The 18,973-nt window shown below is 42.1% G+C and overlaps 1 protein-coding gene across 11 annotated transcripts in view; it reads right to left on the bottom strand.

Moving 5' to 3' along the window:
• CFAP70 (cilia and flagella associated protein 70) overlaps positions 1–18,742 on the bottom strand; it is a 104,684-nt gene extending 85,942 nt beyond the window's left edge. For 5 of the 11 annotated variants that reach the window (XM_055353490.2, XM_055353483.2, XM_055353484.2 and 2 more), the window contains exons 1-7: positions 18,622–18,697; positions 14,641–14,742; positions 13,313–13,499; positions 8,170–8,268; positions 7,903–7,982; positions 4,809–4,988; positions 954–1,136 (exon numbers count right to left, since the gene is read on the bottom strand). In XM_055353490.2, coding sequence (XP_055209465.2) covers positions 954–1,136; positions 4,809–4,988; positions 7,903–7,982; positions 8,170–8,268; positions 13,313–13,499; positions 14,641–14,703 — 792 coding nt within the window. In that variant the 5' untranslated portion in view covers positions 14,704–14,742; positions 18,622–18,697. Of the gene's footprint in view, positions 1–953; positions 1,137–4,808; positions 4,989–7,902; positions 7,983–8,169; positions 8,269–13,312; positions 13,500–14,640; positions 14,743–18,621 lie in introns of those variants that run through there. The other 6 variants (XM_055353482.2, XM_055353486.2, XM_055353488.2 and 3 more) reach the window with 4 other exon arrangements.
• Between the last annotated feature and the right edge of the window lie 231 nt (positions 18,743–18,973).

Raw genomic sequence — 18,973 nt, 5'->3', positions numbered from 1 at the left:
AGAAAAGTACCATAAGTTCTCACTCCAGTCCATGGAACTAGCAGCCTGGCCCCCAGACCTAAGGCGGTCCCTGGCCTGAAGGTGGGGTTTCACTGGGGACCTGCCCCTTTTTGCCCAGGAGCCTGTCTGCCTCCTGCTGCCATCCACAGTGCCCTGGCTGTTCATGCTGAGGGGTGCCTGCAAGCCCATGCCAAGCTGCCCTCAGTGGCCCCTCGGACTTTCTCCCATGCTCACGGGTGCCCAAAGTCTGGAGGGGGATCGAGGTGGCAGGGGGTTGGTGTGTCAGCACTTCCCTGAGCACATGCGCACCTGGCCAGGTTGTGACAGCACCGGGCTTGGCCACAGCTTTGCTCCAAAATTGGAGCAGGCACCAGGAGGAGGCAGAGGCCAGGCAGCAGGAGCAGGCACTTCCAAGCCTGTGGGGGCAGGAGGGCTTCCCAGCTTCCAAGAGTGCAGAGATGCCTGGGTATGCAGCTGTGGGAGGGCAGGGCTCCCACTTGTTCCCAGCTCCCACCAGCTCCATGGAGCATGTAGGCCCAGTCAGGACTCCCCCACTGCAGCCAGCATCATGGCAGGAGCTGCTCCAGACTGGCCACTGCTGCCATCACTACTAGGGTAATGAGATGGGGAGGAATTAGAAGGAATAGACATGACTAGAGGGACACTTTCACTGCATAGATCTTCATTTTTAATTTTGACAGTAACTGATAATTACCTATTCATAAATCAGTAAATTTAAAATAAAATAAAGAGTACATGTGATATAAATTATTTTGTTTTCTGGACTTAAGTAGCCAGAAGATATTTGAATCAGAATTAGATATGTGTTTTATTTTGGCATGTAAGTATTTTGACAGGTGACAAATGTATATAAATTACAGTAATTCACAAAATGTTTTATCATCTGTCAGTACACTAAGTTTATCACAAAAACCTGTATATCAGGCTCTCACCTCAGGATGGTTGAGTTCTCCTTCCTCTTCTTCATAGGGACCACCAACAATGAATGCATCAGGAATGTTATTAGCTCCTGGAGCCAGAATGTTGGCAATTGGCCACTTTTTGGGCCGGGGAACAGGTTCCCTTTCCCCTCCAAGCTTCAGAGTTCCATTCTTAAATAAAATGGGATAGTCCTTCTACAGAAATAGATACCATATGTCAGGAAAACTTGTAAAGAGGACTTTGAAATGGACAAGAAGATTATTCAAGTGTTCTTTTCAATGGAATGCTGAGTGTTGTCAAACATACCCCTCTATGATTAATCTGATTCTAGAGAGGGGCCTGTGCCCTTCATTCTCTTTGTGCTATTTTACAACTCTGTAACTTACAGACATTTGATAATAATGCAAATTATTCTTGTTCATAAATATGCAGATACAGTTTGTCCAGTGGCAATGTAACTGATTATTTCCCTGAAGCTAATGACAAGTTTTGAATTATTGGCAAATTCATTTCAGCATTCCTGATGCCTATATACTCCTTTGAACTCGTTGTCACATTTTACTGATTCCCTCATTAATTAGTTAAATAAAATCTTGGACCAAATTCTGTGTTATTTATATTTATATGAGAGTTGTGCTTATACCTGTTTAAAAATTATCCTTTAGAAAACAAACTAAAATCTGGCAAGGGGCTAAAAATATAGGCATTTTCATGTCTTATAACTTATCCAAAGTATACTTGCAGTAGAAAATTGGTAAAATATATAAGTAGGCAATTTATAGAAGGGGAAATCAGAACATCCAACATTTAAATAAAAACATGCTATGTTTCATTAATAATCAGTAAAGTGCACATTAAAACAATGAGATATCAGCCAGACAAGGTGGCTTAATGCCTATAATCCCACTTTGGGAGATAGAGCCAGGAGGATCACTTGAAGCCAGGAGCTTGAAACCAGCCTGGGCAACATAGTGAGACCCCCATCTCTACAAAAAAAAATTTTTTTAAATTAGCTAGATGCAATGGCATGCACCTGTAATCCCAGCTACGTGGGAGGCTGAGGTGAGAGGATTGCTTGAGTCCAGATGTTCAAGGTTACTGTAATCTATGATTGTGCCACTGCACTCCAGCCTAGGTGATGGAGTGAGACCCTGTCTCTTATTAATAGATAGATAGATAGAGAGATGCATAGATAGATAAAGAACAGGAACAAGAAGTTACTGGAAAAGATAAATAAATGGCCCTTAAATTAAAAGGAAGTTCTATTTCCAACACTATAGCAAACTAAAATACAACAGAGCCTTCATCAGCAACAAACACAACAAACTAGATAAAGTAGAATAGCAACAACAAAAAAGGAGTTATATTTTATCACATAGCCAAGGTCAAAAGAAGTAAATGAAAGTCTAGTCCAGTCATGGTGGCTCACACCTGTAATCCCAGCACTTTGGGAGGCCGAGGCGGGCGGATCACAAGGTCAGGAGTTCGAGACCAGCCTGGCCAATATGGTGAAACCCCATCTCTACTAAAAACACAAAAATTAAGCCAGGTGCGGTGGCTCACGCCTGTAATCCCAGCACTTTGGGAGGCCGAGGTGGGCGGATCACAAGGTCAGGAGATCGAGACCATCCTGGCTAATACGGTGAAACCCCATCTCTACTAAAAATACAAAAAATTAGCCGGGCCTGGTGGCGGGTGCCTGTAGTCCCAGCTACTCGGGAGGCTGAGGCAGGAGAATCGCTTGAACCCAGCTCCCCTCCCGGGAGGCAGAGCTGGCAGTGAGCCGAGATGGTGCCACTGCACTCCAGCCTGGGCAACAGAGCAAGACTCTGTCTCAAAAACAAAAAAAAATACAAAAATTAGCCGGGCGTGGTGGTGGGCGCCTGTAGTCCCAGCTACTCGGGAAGCTGAGGCAGGAGAATCACTTGAACCCAGAAGGCAGAGGGTGTAGTGTGCCGAGATCGCGCCACTGCACTCCAGCCTGGGTGACAGAGCGAGATTCCGTCTCAAAAAAAAAAAAAAAAAAAAAAAGAGAAAGAAAAAGAAAGTCTAAAAGTGCCAGAACTGGCAGCAGCAGCAACTCAATACCCAAGGGATAAGCTCATGAGCTGATGCTGCGCCAACCCAGGAAATGTCAGACTCAGACACTATTATAGAGAAGCAATCATGGCCCCATGCTCAGGCAGGACAGGAAGCTGGAACTAAGAGTACTGCATAAAACTAGGACCTGGGGCTGGGAGGGGTGGCTCACACCTGTAATCCCAGCACTTTGGGAGGCTGAGACATGCGGATCACCTGAGGTCAGGAGTTCAAGACCAGCCTGGCCAACACGGTGAAACCCCGTCTCTACTAAAATACAAAAAATTAGCTGGGCATGGTAGTGGGCACCTGTAGTTCCAGCTACTCAGAAGGCTGAGTCAGGAGAATTCCTTGAACCCGGGAGGCACAGGGTGGAGTGAGCCGAGATCATGCCACTGCACTCTAGCCTGGGCGACAGAGTGAGACTCCATCTCCATCTCCAAAAGCAAAGCAAAAAAGAATTCTAGGACCTGGTAGGGCAACCTTTCACCAAACATCAGAATAAAGGAGCCCTTTTCAAGTTTAAAATGATGCAAGAAATCTAAAAGAAAAAGATTTAACTATTAAAAAACCTTTGTGTACCAAAGCAACGACCCAAATTAAAAATAAATAATAAACCAGAAATAAATATGATAAACTATAAATTGACAAACTTGAAAGAAAACATTATTTTTCTCTACATATGAAGAATTTTTTTTTTTTTGAGACGGCGTTTCACTCGTTGCCCAGGCTGGAGTACAATCTTGGCGCGATCTTGGCTCACTACAACCTCTGCCTCCCAGGTTTAAGTGGTTCTCCTGCCTCAGCCTCCCCGGTAGCTGGGATTACAGGCACCCACCACCATACCCAGCTAATTTTTTGTATTTTTAGTAGAGACAGGGTTTCACCATGTTGGCCAGGCTGGTCTCGAACTCCTAACCTCAGTTGACCTACCTGCCTCAGCCTCCCAAAGTGCTGGGATTACAGGCGTGAGCCACTGCACCCCAGCCAGAATTTAATACATCAGCAAGAAAAATACTAAGCCCTCCAGGAGAAAAAAAATAAAACACACTTTTAATTATCAAAATTAGCAAAAACAAAGAGAAAATTTTCAATACAATCTCAAAGTTGGAGAGAGGGCAATGCACAGATCTGCCTCATATAACTATGTGGGCTGTTCCCTGGAAGGGTGATCAGCCATTTCATTTGCCTAGCACTGTCCCAGTTGTGGTGCTGAAAGTCCCATGTCCCAGGAACCTCCTAAGTCCTCAGCAAACTGAACAGTTGCTACACAACTTTAGTGGGTCATCCACATACACGGCCCTGGAAGTAAGATAAGTGGAAGTGTTAACTGAATAGAAGAAGCCTTTTAGCAAGCAAGTTAGAAATCTCCATCAAGAGCCTAAGAAACTCCATATCCAATCATTCCTATACCTAGAAATTTGGTCTAAGAAAATAATCTGGAATTAAGAGAAAGTTTTGTTTAATAAAGCACGTTGCACAAAATCTGCAAAATGTACACATAAAAATAATCTGTATAGAAATACACCAAAATTGGCCATTTTAAATCTTACATATTTTCCACCGTATATTTATATAAATTATATTTAATGCATAATATATAATATGTAAATTATAAACACTAAAATCTGTATATAAAATAGAAATAAACTATTTTTCAAGCCTAAAATAAATCTCAGCCATTAGCAGTGCAATGCTTTGAATGAAATCTTAGAGGTGAGGAAGAGATGGCCATATGAGTACAGACATGTTTGAATCTCTATAAATATCTGGCAGTAGGGCTTTACCTCTCCAAGTGATGGAACTTGCAGACCGACCATGTAGTTCTGCCCAGGACCTGTTGGAATGAAGGATTCAGGCACAGAGTAAGCAGCCTCCAACGTGACCTTCAGTAGATTGCCCCCTGAGATCTGGGCTGTGGTCAGTAAAGGCTCTGCCACTAATAATTTAACTTCAAGACTGCACTGCTGTAAAAGAATAAAATTATGCAGCATTTTGAAAATTGCCAGAGATCTTCCTTTTTTGCATTATCTCATTTGAATCTCATATTACTGTTCAAGATAAGAAGGTAAAGCTTAACTATTTCCATAAGTTGAAACCATGTTCTCTAAGTCCCATGAGTTGGAGATAGAGCCAAGAAGAGAATCTTAACCCTAAACTAGATCCCTTCCCACTCTACCATACTGAGGTAAAGTATATATATAAATACATATAAAACAGGAATTGTAAGATTCTGTTGAAATGTTGGCCAGGCATGGTGGCTCACTCCTGTAATCCCAGCACTTTGGGAGCCAAGGCAGGTGGATCACCTGATATCAGGGGTTCAAGACCAGCCTGGCCAACACGGTGAAAACCCATCTCTACTAAAAATACCAAAATTAGCCAGGCACGGTGGTGCGCACCTGTAGTCCCAGCTGCTGGGGAGGCTGAGGCAGGAGAATCGCTTGAACCCAGGGAGGCAGTGAGCTGAGATTGTGCCATTGCACTCTAGCCTGGTCAACAAGAGCAAAACTCCATCTCAAAAAAAACAAAAGAAATGTCGACAGAAGTTGCACATGAGTAAGTGAGATTGGGTGCTTTTTTTGCTAGTCTATATTTTATGATTATTTTTGTCATTTTTTTTAATTTTATTTTTTTTTTTTGAGACAGAGTCTCCCTCTGTCGCCCAGGCTGGTGTGCAGTGGCATGATCTTGGCTCACTGCAACCCCGCCTCCTGGGTTCAAGCGATTCTTCTGCCTCAGCCTCCTGAGTAGCTGGGAGTACAGGCGCATGCCACCATGCCCAGCTAATTTTTGTAGTTTTAGTAGAGACGGGGTTTCAACATATTGGCCAGGCTGGTCTCAAACTCCTGACCTCGTGATCCGGCCGCCTTGGCCTCCCAAAGTGCTGGGATTACAGGCGTGAGCCACTGCACCCAGCCTATTTTTGTAATTTAAATGTAATGCTTTGTAATAAGAAAATATTTTTTTCAAATAGATATGTATATATTCCGCATACATAGGTATAGACATATATGTGTATACCTCTGACATTTTCACTCAGGATACATATAAAGTAGGTTTTAAATGTGTATTGAGGCTGGGCAAGGTAGGATCTCGCCTGTAATCCCAGCACTTTGGGAGGCCGGGGCAGGCATATTACCTGAGGTCAGGAGTTAGAGATCAGCCTGGCCAACATGGTGAAACCCCATCTCTACTAAAAGAGAAAATATATAAAAATTAGCCGGACATGGTGGTGGTGCCTGTAATCTCAGGTACTTGATAGGCTGAGGCAGGAGAATCGCTTGAACCCATGAAGTGGAGGTTGCAGTGAGCCGAGATCACACCATTGCACTCCAGGGTGGGCAACAAGGGCAAAACTCCATCTCAAAAAAAAAAAAGAATGTGTATTGAATGCTAGGCACTTTGCTATATCACTAGGGATATAAAGACAAAGAAGACATAGTTCCTTTCAACACAGAACTCATGTCATAGTGTCAAGATTTATGCAAAATCTATACTAGAGACCTGTACAAAATGCTGCAGTCAAGGACACCAAGGAGGCAGTGAATAACTAATTATTTGGCTGGGGGTTGATATTTATAGGATAAATAGGCATTTACAACCTGGATCAGCAGAGGAAGGAAAGAAAAAATAATTCTGGATAAGAACAGTTTTTGTGGGCTGGTCCAAAGGCAGTGAGTTATCTCAACTGACTGTTCACAGTCAGTTACAGATCAAATTCTTTGTTCTATTCTTTCCCCACTTCTCACTACTGTGCTTAACTAGTCTTAGAGGGGAAAAACAGTCTATGTAAAGAGGGATTGGAACAGTATGGTATCTTCCATTTAGGTATATGTAAGTAATTCAGGATTCTGGAACTTGAAGTATTAATATAAGGAAAGGAGTAATGGGAGATGAGGTTGAAGGGGGCGGCCTCCATTATAAAGGATGCTATATGCCTGCTAAGCAATCTGGACCTTAACTTGTAAGCAGTGGGTGAATCCATGAACTACAGAGTACTAAGTAGGGGAAGAGATAAGATCAGATTCACTTTTAAATCACTGTGCAAGCCATGGGAAGGTTGAACTAGAGGGAGGTAAAGGTAGGTACGATGCTATTTGTAACTATCCAAGTGAGAGGTAATAAGGCAATAAAGAGTAGGAATGAAGCCAAAAAGAAAACCTAAAGACACTTAGAAGATAGAAAAGGTGGGATTTGGTGAAAGGCAGATTTGAGGACTGGTTGTAGTTAGGGTCTGAAGGAATATATATATGTCATGGATATAATTTAGGTTCTATGTTCCATGATTTCATGGATGGGTGATGCCACTAGTCAAAAAACTAAGATAAAAGGAAGAATAGGTTTCAGGGAAGATACTGAGTTCAGTTTTGGAATGTTGAGTTTTAGGTGCCTATGGAATAACATTATAGAGGTATACAGTAGGTGCTTATAAAGTCTGATATTCTAGAATTCCAGAAAGGGGTCTGGGCTAGAACTGTTGGATTAGAAATTTTCAGTGAGAGGCATGCTACCATGCCCTAAAGTATATGAGGTGCTTTCATATACTACTTGAACCATCAGGACATAGCTCAAGAGTTATTTCCATGGTTAAGCCTTCCTTGCCTCTGCCTGTGGACAAAGTAACTGATACCTGCTCTATGCCCATGTGCCTCACTCCACCATTTAATCACACTGGGTTATAGTCTATGATATGTAGACTGTGGGCTTTTCAAAGTAGGACTCTGCCTTATTATCTTTGTTTCCCAGAATCTAACACTAAGTGTGCTGTGAAAAGAAAATGCCCAATGCATTACACTCAACTGAACTGAACCTTAATAGCAGACAGAATTGTTACATTGAATGGCAGGCTGAAATGCTGAGAGCTAAAACTCTGATTACCTTAGCACTTGATCTAGGAGTTTCTAAGGGTGAGCCTTGCACAGGGTGCAATGGAACTGTTGTTTGAAATGAACTCTGTCCTGCAAAAAGAAGCCCAAGTTGAGCCAAAGAAGAAAGGGTTAAGTTGGGATGACTGCAGGCAGAGATAAATGTGCCCACTTTTCCCCTCAAATCCCTCAAATTCATTGAGGCTAATTTCTATATCTCTCTGGGGCTAAGTTTTATGAGCTTTGCCATTTCTGCTTTTGGGCAAAGCACACATCTGACCTTCCAGTAAGGGAAGAAGGTCCACCACAGCCTGACCAAGAATTAAGGTCTTCTCTTCTTTCTGTTTCTTTTCCTTTGGTAAAACTTCAGTCACAGTTACTAGAAAAATCAAAACAAAGAAAATGAGACATTTAAAACACATCTATCCGATAACCAAGCTGCAACAAACAAAGCATTGTCAAAGATATGTAAGTTAAAAAAAAAAAACTTGAAAGTAAAGAAGGCACCAACATTACTGACTTCTGGTGGAAAATACTGGACCACTTCAGTGACTTTTGAACTTTTTGCCTGCAAGTTATAATAAGAAATGGGTTTTAGATCATAATCATGTACATGCATGTGTATAAAAGTAACTGAGACTGGGCGTGGTGGCTCAGGCCTGTAATCCCAGTACTTTGGGAGGCCAAGGGGCCAAGGCGGGCAGATCACCTGAGGCTGGGAGTTCGAGACCACCCTGACAAACACGGAGAAAACCTGCCTCTACTAAAAATACAAAATTAGCCAGGCATAGTGGCCCATGCCTGTAATCCCAGCTACTCGGGAGACCGAGGCAGGAGAATCGCTTGAACCTGGGAGGCAGACGTTGCGGTGAGCTGAGATCAAGCCATTGCACCCAGCCTGGGCAACAAGAGGGAAACTCTGTCTCAAAAAAAAAAAAAAAGTAACTGATACATATGATTATATAACAAAGCTTCATATAATATTAATCTTTACTAGGTCAAAATCCTTAGGTATTTTCTATTCTATTTCATATAGAAGAACTTACTGGTCATAATGCCCATCAATTGATCTTAAGAATGGCTAAAAAGTCACAATCTGAAGTTTGAAAAACACTGCTCTAGGGTGGGCGAGGTGGCTTATGCCTTTAATCCCAGCACTTTGGGAAGCTGAGGTGGGCAGATCACGAGGTCAGGAGATCGAGACCATCCTGGCTAACACAATGAAACCCCGTCTCTACTAAAAATACAACAACAAAATTAGCCAGGCGTGGTGGCGGGCACCTGTAGTCCCAACTACTCAAGAGGCTGAGGCAGGAGAATGGCGTGAACCCAGGAGGTGGAGCTTGCAGTGAGCCGAGACTGTGCCACTGCACTACAGCCTGGGCGACAGAGCGAGACTCCTTCTCAAAAAAAAAAAAAAAGAAAAAGAAAAAAGAAAAGAAAAGCACTGCTCTAGATCCCCCTATATTGCCTACCATAAGTCTTGACACATTTTGGAGTAATCCTGTAGCATGCAGAGTATGTACAAGGTTTTTCACTGCAGCATTACTCTGTGTGCTTAACACTTATTATAACAATTTCAAAATTTCAAATACACAAAGTAGAATAGTATAACAACTATCCATATAACCATAATCTAAATTTAACAATTTTTTTGCTTCATCATGTGTAGCTTTGTTTGCTCAAATACTTTTATCATATTTGCTTTGTTTGCTGAAGTACTTTTCAAATAAATTACAGACATCATGACATTTTACTCCTAAATACCAAAGTATACAAATCCCAAGTAAGACATTTTCCTAGAAAACCACAATCACTTTACCACATCTAGCAAGTGTGTGATAATAGCACTAAATAATTCCTTAATTCATCTAGTGTCCAGTTTATATTTAACATTTCCCAATTATCCCCAAATTTATTTTGTAGCTGGTCTGTTCAAAGACCACATATTGCATTTGGTTGTCATGTTTCTTTTCATTTAGAACAGTTCCCCCTTTCCACATGCTTCTCTCAAACACTTCTCTCTTTTGTTGAAGACACCAGGCCAATAGTTACATAGAATGTCACACCTTCTAGATTTGTCTCTTGTTTTATTCCTCATAGTATTTAATTTGTTTCTCAATTCCTGTGTTCCTACTTGGGTTCAGCTTCAGCATTTTCAGCAAGGATAACAGAGTTTGATAACATACTTACCTATGTGGTATGTTATCAAACTCTGTGACCTTTGTAACCTGACAGATGAAAATAGCATCTAAACATAATTTATTTTTTGTATTAGAATGAGGTTGAAATTTTTTCCATATACTTAAGGACCAGTTACAGTTTCTTTTCCATGAACTTTTCATATTCCTTTCATATGTTTTGTATACTTTTCCATTAGATTCTTGCTCTTATTAATATGCAAGTGCTCTTTAAAGGTAGATTTGCCTTCTGTCTAGAAATGAATTGCAAATTGTATTCCAGTTTGTGGTTTGTCTTTTACAGTTGCTAATGAATATTTATATATATTTTTTCTGTGGTTTCTACAGTTGTGAAATACTTATAAAGGCTTCCTCTCTCTGATTATTTTAATTCCATGATTTCTTATGGTACTTACATGATTTAATTTTTTACACACATTTTATCCAGGTGGTATTTATTTTGGTGGTTTGTTTGTTTGTTTTTCAAGACCAGGTCTCACTCTGTCACCTGGGCTGGAAGGCAGTGGTGCGATCTCAGCTCACTGCAACCCCCGCCTCGAGGGCTCAAGTGATTCTCCCACCTCAGCCTCTAGAGTAGCTAGGGCTACAAGTGCTCACCACCATACCCAGCTAATTTTTGTGTATATGTGTGTGTGTGTGTGTGTATATATGTGTGTATATATGTGTATATGTGTGTATATGTGTGTGTATATATATGTGTATATATGTGTATATGTGTGTATATATGTGTATATATATGTGTGTGTGTGTGTGTGTGTATATATACATATATATATATATTTTTTTTTTTTTTTTTGTGAGACGGAGTCTTGCTTTGTCACCCAGGCTGGAGTGTAGTGGCGCAGTCTCGGCTCACTGCAAGCTCCGCCTCCTGGGTTCTCGCCATTCTCCTGCCTCAGCCTCCTGAGTAGCTGGGACTACAGGTGCCCGCCACCACACCCGGCTAATTTTTTGTATTTTTACTTGAGACGGGGTTTCACCGTGTTAGCCAGGATGGTCTCGATCTCCTGACCTCGTGATCTGCCCGCCTCGGCCTCCCAAAGTGCTGGGATTACAGGCGTGAGCCACTGCACCCAGTCATTGTTTTTTTGTTTGTTTTTGTTTTTTGTTTTTTGAGAGAAAGTCTCACTGTGTCACTCAGGCTGGAGTGCAGTGGTATGATCTCGGCTCACTGTAACCTCCACCTCTCAGGTTAAGTGATTCTCCTGCCTCAGTCTCCTGAGTAACTGGGACTACAGGCAGGCTCCACCACGCCTGGCTAATTTTTGTATTTTTAGTAGAGACGGGGTTTCACCATCTTGACCAGGCTGGTCTTGAACTCCTGACCTTGTGATCCACCCACCTCAGCCTCCCAAAGTGCTGGGATTACAGGCTTGAGCCACTGTGCCCGGCCCATTATGTTTTTTAATTCAATTTGAGATCTTCCAGTTCTTGGAATGACTTATGGTTTTAAGTTGAAACCTGGACTTTTCCTATTATTATGAATCTCTGGATCTTACTTACACCTTCTGTTTTCAGCTGGCTTTTTCCAACACCACCCCAAAAGGGGAAGGAAGGAGATGCTGCCTCATTACTGACAAGTTGGGGTGGAAGTCTAGGTTCCCTACTCAGCCTCCTCTGACACCTGATGGAGGCAGCTCCTCATTACTGCTGAGCAGGGGAATTGGAGTCCTGATTCCTTACTTGGTTGCCACTGATACCACAGTGGGTGTGGACTCATTACCCTTGGGTGATGGTGAAAATTCTGACTCTAAACTAGGCCTCCTCTGACACCACTCCAGTGGGAAGTGAAGGGACACCTTGCTGCTGACAGTTTGGGATAGAAGTCCAAGATCCATGTGGTCTCCACTAACATTATGAGGGGTGGGAAGGGGACTCATTACTAGAGGGGATAAAAGCCCTGGTTCCCTACTTGGTCTTCTCTGACATCACTAGGGTAATGGAGAACCTCATTTTTGAGCTTTGTGAGAGTGGAAGTCTAGGCTCTCCACTCAGCTTGATTGAGGGTGGGGTTTTTTTTCCTACGATGTTTGGCTGGAGTACGGGAATTACTGTCTATAACTTTTCTGGCTTATGAGGCTGCCGCTTTCATAGTCTTTTGGCTAAACAGAGCAGACTTTTATCAGGCTTTCTTTCTTTTTTCTTTTTTTTGGTCTGTGCCCATTGGTGTCTCCAGGTTGCCACCTTCTTCAGCAAGAAGTATGGGATATATAAGGCAAAAAGAAAACCCACGGAACTCACCACTGTGTCATTCCCCAGGTCCCAAGTTTCCTTCTCTCCACCTTTCAGAGTCTCTTATGTTTGTTTTATATATAATGTCCAGGGTTTGTAGTTGTACTCAGTGGGAGGAATAGAGAAAAGTACATCTATTCCATCTTCTCAAAAGTTCTGCTTTTAATCCTTTTTATTTCTAATTAATGCGCTTAAGATTATAAATGTACCTCTAAGTACACCTTTAACTATATCCCATAAATTCTGATATTTGGTGTTTTACTGTTGATCTCTTCCAAATGCTTTGCAATTTTTATTATGACTTTTTTATTTGTCCCACGAATGATTCATAAGTATGTTTTTAAATTTCCAAATAGCTTTTTGGATATCTTTTTGTTATTGATTTCTAATTTTGTTGATTGTTACATTTTGGCAGAAAAGGTGTTCTGTATGCTATTGATCCTTTGATCTATGGTAGGACTTGCTTTATCGCTTAGAATGTGGCCAATTGCTATCATAAAAATGCTCCTCCTGTGTTTTAAAAATATATATATTCTTTAATGGTTAGTACAAGCCTATGATTATTCCTAGGGAAGACTTTTTTCTCTACCCAGGATCTAGACAGAGATGCTGATAAGCAGATTTTATTTTCCTGGTCCATACTTTCTGAGAGTCTTAACTTGTGATGGGGAGGTGATCTCAGTCTCTATTCCCCCATCAACAACAGCCAAAGGTTTTCTGTCCTTGTGAGAGCAATAAAACCCAAGCCCCTAGGTTTTGGAGTACTGCCTTCTCCCTGCACACTTCCACTAACACATACACATCAATGGCAGCTGTTCAAGATTTTCAGGTTTCAGTTCCTGCCTTGCTCTTGGGAACAAAGGAACTGTCCTTTCTTTCTCATGATTTTAGTTACATGTTTAAAAGAATGTTTTGGTTGTGCTTTTCCCATCCAACACGACAGGGAAGAAGGCAATCGGGACATTGATGTTTAGAACCACAAGGACTTACAGAACACAGGTTTGTGAGCGAGGTCATCTAAAGTGATTCCTCCTTCAGGATTAAACTCAAAACTGCTAGTGAAGTTGTATTTTGCACTTCCTTCTGGAGAAACAGTAATTTTTGCAGAGTCTCCCAGAACCACTTGATTGAATTCTGCTCGAATAAAGGTAACTGGAGTATCTCCTTTAAAACCTTTCTGTTGGCAGAAACACACCACTTTACAATTATATTCAAATAGAGAATTTTCCTACACATCTGGTAACCCATTTTGATTTGGGCTAAATAGCATTTTTCATTTGTTCCTAACAAGCAACATCACAAATACAAAAGGACTAGGTAGAAAAATCATTAAACAAATCTAGTTTTACTTAAATGCAACATTCCATTGAAGTGCTGTTATGTTGGAGTCTTGAAAATAACATTTATTGTGTTTCACCTAATAATAAAAGTATACTGAGGAACATTTTTTTTTCTGTTTGTTTGTCTGTTTTGAGATGGAGTCTCGCTCTGTCACCAAGGCTGGAGTGCAGTGGCGCGATCTCAGCTCACTGCAAGCTACTGAGGAACATTTTTTTTTTTTTTTTTTTTTTTGAGACGGATTTTGGCTCTGTCGCCCAGGCTGGAGTGCAGTGGCGCAATCTCAGCTCACTGCAAGCTCCGCCTCCCGGGTTCACGCCATTCTCCTGCCTCAGCCTCCCGAGTAGCTGGGAGAGGAACATTTTTAAAAGTAAGAAAATTAATTACCTACAATCTTACTGTAACATGCAAGCATTATTAACATTTTAGAATATATTTTCTAGTGTTCTGCTGTGAATATATGGATGTACGTGTGTGTACCCATACATGCACACATAGATACATTTTTATATATGCATTTTAAAACAAAGTGGAGCTCATTAATTACATCCTCTTTGGAATGATCTTTTTAAACTTAATATACTGAATATTTTCCCATTTCATTATATTCCTAATTTTTAGTACATCACATTGTTGTTGTTTTTTTAATTAATCAAATAGAATTAATCACAAGGGAAACTCTGGAAGAATTCAGATCCTTCTCAGGAGAAAGGGAAAAAAATCATATGTGAACTGCTGTCTAGGGAAACTAAAACCACTATTTCTTTCATCCTGTTAAATTTAGTATTCAAATTGCCGGGTATTTGAGACACACAGTAATGTGACTTGGAGATTAAGACTAACAATAAGGAACACTGAGGCGGAATGCCACTGCTACATAAAGCCAGGAGGTTTGGAGGTAGAGAATGAAGCAAAATTCCATTCCTCCTGCAGGTACTCCCAAACTAAGGATTTTTGTAAATTTCCAAAAGTAACTTTACCAAATCATATCCCTCTGTCACGGTGATCTGCACGAGTCTGCCTGCTGATGGCACTTGCTCCATATCACCAACTGGGAAAAGTCCCTCTGTTTTCTTTGGTCTCTGTAAACAGAATGAATCAACCTGTCCCCTCATGTACCACAGCTGCACAAGTACCCATATTCCATCATAACCAATACCAGGGAAAACCTAAGGAAATGCCATAGTCCAGCACTGTTTTATTCCCCACATCCAACCTTTGCTGTTGGACAGGCAGTGTTTTAGGGAGCTGGTCACAAGGATGATTTCACTGGTAGCGCTAAAAGATGTTTATACAGGTAACTAACCCATTAAGCACAAAGTATCACAAGACAAAGTAGGAACACCTTGACCTCCCATACCCTACATCAGGGGTCCCCAGCCCAAACCATGAACCAGTACCAGCCCGTGCCCTGTCAGGAACTGGGCTGTACAGCAGGAGGTAAGCAGCAGGCGAGCAAGCAAAGCTTCATCTCTATTTACAGCCACTCTGCATCACCTGCATTACCACCTAAGCTCTGTCTCCTGTCAGATCAGTGGCAGCATTATATTCTCACAGGAGTGCGAACCCTATTGTAACTGATGCACGCAAAGGATCTAGGTTGTGCGCTCCTTATAAGAATCGAATGCCTGATTTGTCACTGTCTCCCATCACCCCCAGATAGGACTGTCTAGCTGCAGGAAAACAAGCTCAGGGCTCCCACTGATTCTACATTATGGTGAGTTGTATAATATTTCATTATATAGGCTGGGCACGGTGGCTCACGCCTGTAATCCCAACACTTTGGGAGGCGAGGCGGGTGGATCACCAAGTCAGGAGTTCAAGATCAGCCTGTCCAATATGGTGAAACCCCATCTCTACTAAAAAATTCAAAAATTAGCCAGGTGTGATGGCACATGCCTGTAAGTCCCAGCTACTTGGGAGGCTGAGGCAGGAGAATCGCTTGAACACGGGAGGCAGAGGTTGCAGTGAGCTGAGATCACACCACTGAACTCCAGCCTGGGCAAAAGAGTGACTCCGTCTCAAAACAAAAAAAATTCATTATATATTACCATGCAATACTAATAGAAATAAAGTGCACAGTAAATGTAATGTGGTTGAATCATCCCCGCTGCCCCCAGTCTGTGGAAAAATTGTCTTCCACGAAACTGGTCCCTGGTGCCAAAAAGGTTGGGGACTGCTACCATACACTGTTCACAGTGTTCTCTGGTAACCATTTTTTTTTAATCTGCAAAGCTCCCTTCAAACATTATTTAACTTCTCAGTTTTACAAAAATATATTTTGAGAGCAGGAAAGAAGCAGCCACACAAAATGGTAGTCCACTGGAAAAGGTCTTAATATATTTCTTATTTAGTCAGATATACTCTCAATTTTACAATACTAAGGGCACAAACAATTTCGATAATAAATTGGATATTTGTTTTTTGGAAAAGGTCTTTTATCTCTCCTTCCTTCCTTTTTTTTTTTCAGGCTCTCATTCTGTCACCCAGGCTGGAGTGCAGTGGTGCGATCACAGCTCACTGCAGCTTCAACCTCCCAGGCTCAAGTGATTGTCCCACCTCAGCCTCCTGAGTAGCTGGGACTATAGGCATGCGCCACCACGCCCAGCTAATTTTTGTATTTTTTATAGAGACAGGGTTTCACCATGCTGTCTAGGCTGGTCTTGACGGCTAGGCTCAAGCAATCCGCCCACCTCAGCCTCCCAAAGTGTTGGGATTAAAAGGCATGAGCCACTGTGCCTGTTGAAAAGGCCTTATTTTCTAACTCAATTCAAACATTTACTGAGGACATACTATGCTAAGTGTACTTGGTGATACAAAAGAGAAAACAACATCTTACAGCCTTCAGACTTTATAATTATCCTGCCTCTTCTCAGCTACTCCAGCATTTTTCCAGTCACCTAAAAGTGTCAAATCATTTGTTCAACAACATATTTCTGGGCTCTTTAAGGGCTTTAGTGGCACTGACAACTTCTTTGTCAAATGTACATTTGAAATGCCCTTTTCTATCAGTCTTCTTTCCTTTTCAATAATATGGCATTAGGCCTTCATTACCCTTCTGCTAGACTGTAACAAAAGCCTCCTAACTGGTGTCTCTGACTCCAGTTTCTCACTCTAATTCATCCTGCTTTTGTCAGAATTGCTCATTGAAAAAACTTGTTAAGCTTGGCACTGTGATGGGTGCTGAGGATACAAGAGATAAGATGTGAACTCTCTAACCTCAAGAAATTTAAAATCTAGTGAGGATGAGAGACGTGTAACTAGACCAGGAGTCATAATCTGTGAGACAGGTGCTCTGACAGAGGAAAGAAGGGAGGAGTGAAACACACAGGGAGGAAAAGGGGGGTGGAAATTTATTTTTTCTTTTACAAATAAAAAGAATGAGAGAAGCAAGGAAATTAACTGATTATAGCCAGTGTGCCAAGTGTGCTTCACATTTATTATCTTAAATGTAGCCTCCCTTCTAAGAGATTCTTAAATCTCTATTTGATTGAAAAAAACTGAGCTTCAGAGAAGTTTGTTATCTTACCAGCAGTCATACAGCAAGGAAGTGCTGAATGAAGCTGGGACCTAGCTGGATTTGAGAATACATATGCATGCCAGGAAAATCTTGGAGGAAGTACCGTGGAACTATGTCTTAATAAAGGGAAGGATATTCCAAGAAAGGGAACAGATTTTAAAACGTTCAGAGGCAAAACAACACACATAGCAAGTAGCAAGTAGCTTGCAGTGGTGGAGTAAGAAGAAATAGGGAGAAAATGAGAAGAGACAAGCAGATAAATACCTTATTAAAGTACAGATCTGATCGTATCACTGTCTTGTTCCCTCTCACCTACCAAATAAACTGTAACACTACAGTTTAACTGTAGTTAAATGTAGTACTACATTCAGGGCTTTCTAGGATCTTGCAGTGCCAGTCAACTCCCCTCTTCTAGCTTATGCTCTTGCTTAGTATTTTTCAAAGATTACCTGCATTTAGTCGCTTTTGAACCTTTGCATTTTTCCTTCCCCTTGGAATTATCTCTCCCTTTCTCCTCACTCCGTCTCTACAGCAAATCCTACTCATCCTTTAAAATCCAGCTCAAATGCTTCCTAGTCCATGAAGCTTCCCAGTCGGAAAAACTTGCCTTTCCTCTGAATTCATTTAGCACTTTACACGTCTTTTATGGCATTACCACAAGCTGTCCTGTTTATGAAGACTGGGTATTCAAAAGACCTTTCCTACTTAACAACTATGTGCCCCTGGGCAAATGCCTAACTTCTCTAAGCCTCAGTTTCACCTTCTGTAAAATGGATAACTTCCAACCTGTTTCACATTTATTGTGAATATCCCCTAAGATATTAAAGCTGTTTAAGCTATGAAGTACTGCACAAATGATATTATTAATATGCAGCGTTTGTCCTGAGAGCTCATTTACACCCTTGAAGGCATGTAACCTGTCTCACGCATATTTACGGGCCCCGAGTGCCTGGCACCATGTCTTGTACACAAGAGGCGTTCGCGTCGTGTTTGAATTATGAATGCAAGATATAGGACTAAAGTTATGGTAAGGGCAGCTAGGGTGGGGACTCTTGTTGCCCCCGGCAAGGCACGCATTTCTTGTCATCTGCTCGGAATAAGCTGCAAGGGGAGAGTCCAGTGAGAAAAAGGTTAGACGAAGGAGGCGATGTGACTGGGTCTGGTCTGGGGACAAGCGCAGTCAGCGCAGAATGAGGAGGCCTCCGACGAGAAGCGGTAAAGGAGGGTCTACGTCCGCGCTCCTGTGGAGGTCGCCGGGCTGGGGCTGGCGGCAGAGTCCGCGCCTGGCCGGGCCAGCGGCTTTTCGGTCTAAATATCGGGGTTTTCAGCCTGGCCTTAGCTAAGGGAGCAGAAGATCGGGGTGATGGCTGTGGTGTGGCCGCAGGGCTGAGGTGGGGAGGCCGGGAAGAGAGGGTTTCTTCAGGAGGGATCACTGTCTTACCTGCAGCAGCCTCAGTTTGTTTTTGACAACTATAGCAACCAACTACCTCTCGCGAGAACTTACTTTTGGCAATCGCACCAGCAAGTTTATTCCAAGACTCGCGATAACCCTCTGGGGCCGGGAGCAGGGAGCGAGACGCTGAGCTGCTGCGCCTGCGCCCTAGCGCCGGTTGCAGCCTCCTCACTTCGAGAGCCTGCTGTTTTCGCGGATGCTTTACTTTGGCAAGAGTTGGGTTTAAGTGCACAGGTTTCCACCTTTACATTTTGCTTTCTCGACTCTTTGATTTCAATATTTCTCCATAATAGGAGGGAAAAAAGCAAAAGGAAGTTTAAAGAAAAAGGCCTTTATTAAA

The sequence above is a fragment of the Gorilla gorilla genome, chromosome 8 (assembly GCF_029281585.2).
Source record: "Gorilla gorilla gorilla isolate KB3781 chromosome 8, NHGRI_mGorGor1-v2.1_pri, whole genome shotgun sequence".
Lineage (NCBI taxonomy): Eukaryota > Metazoa > Chordata > Mammalia > Primates > Hominidae > Gorilla > Gorilla gorilla.
This window is presented reverse-complemented; position numbering and strand designations above follow the sequence as displayed.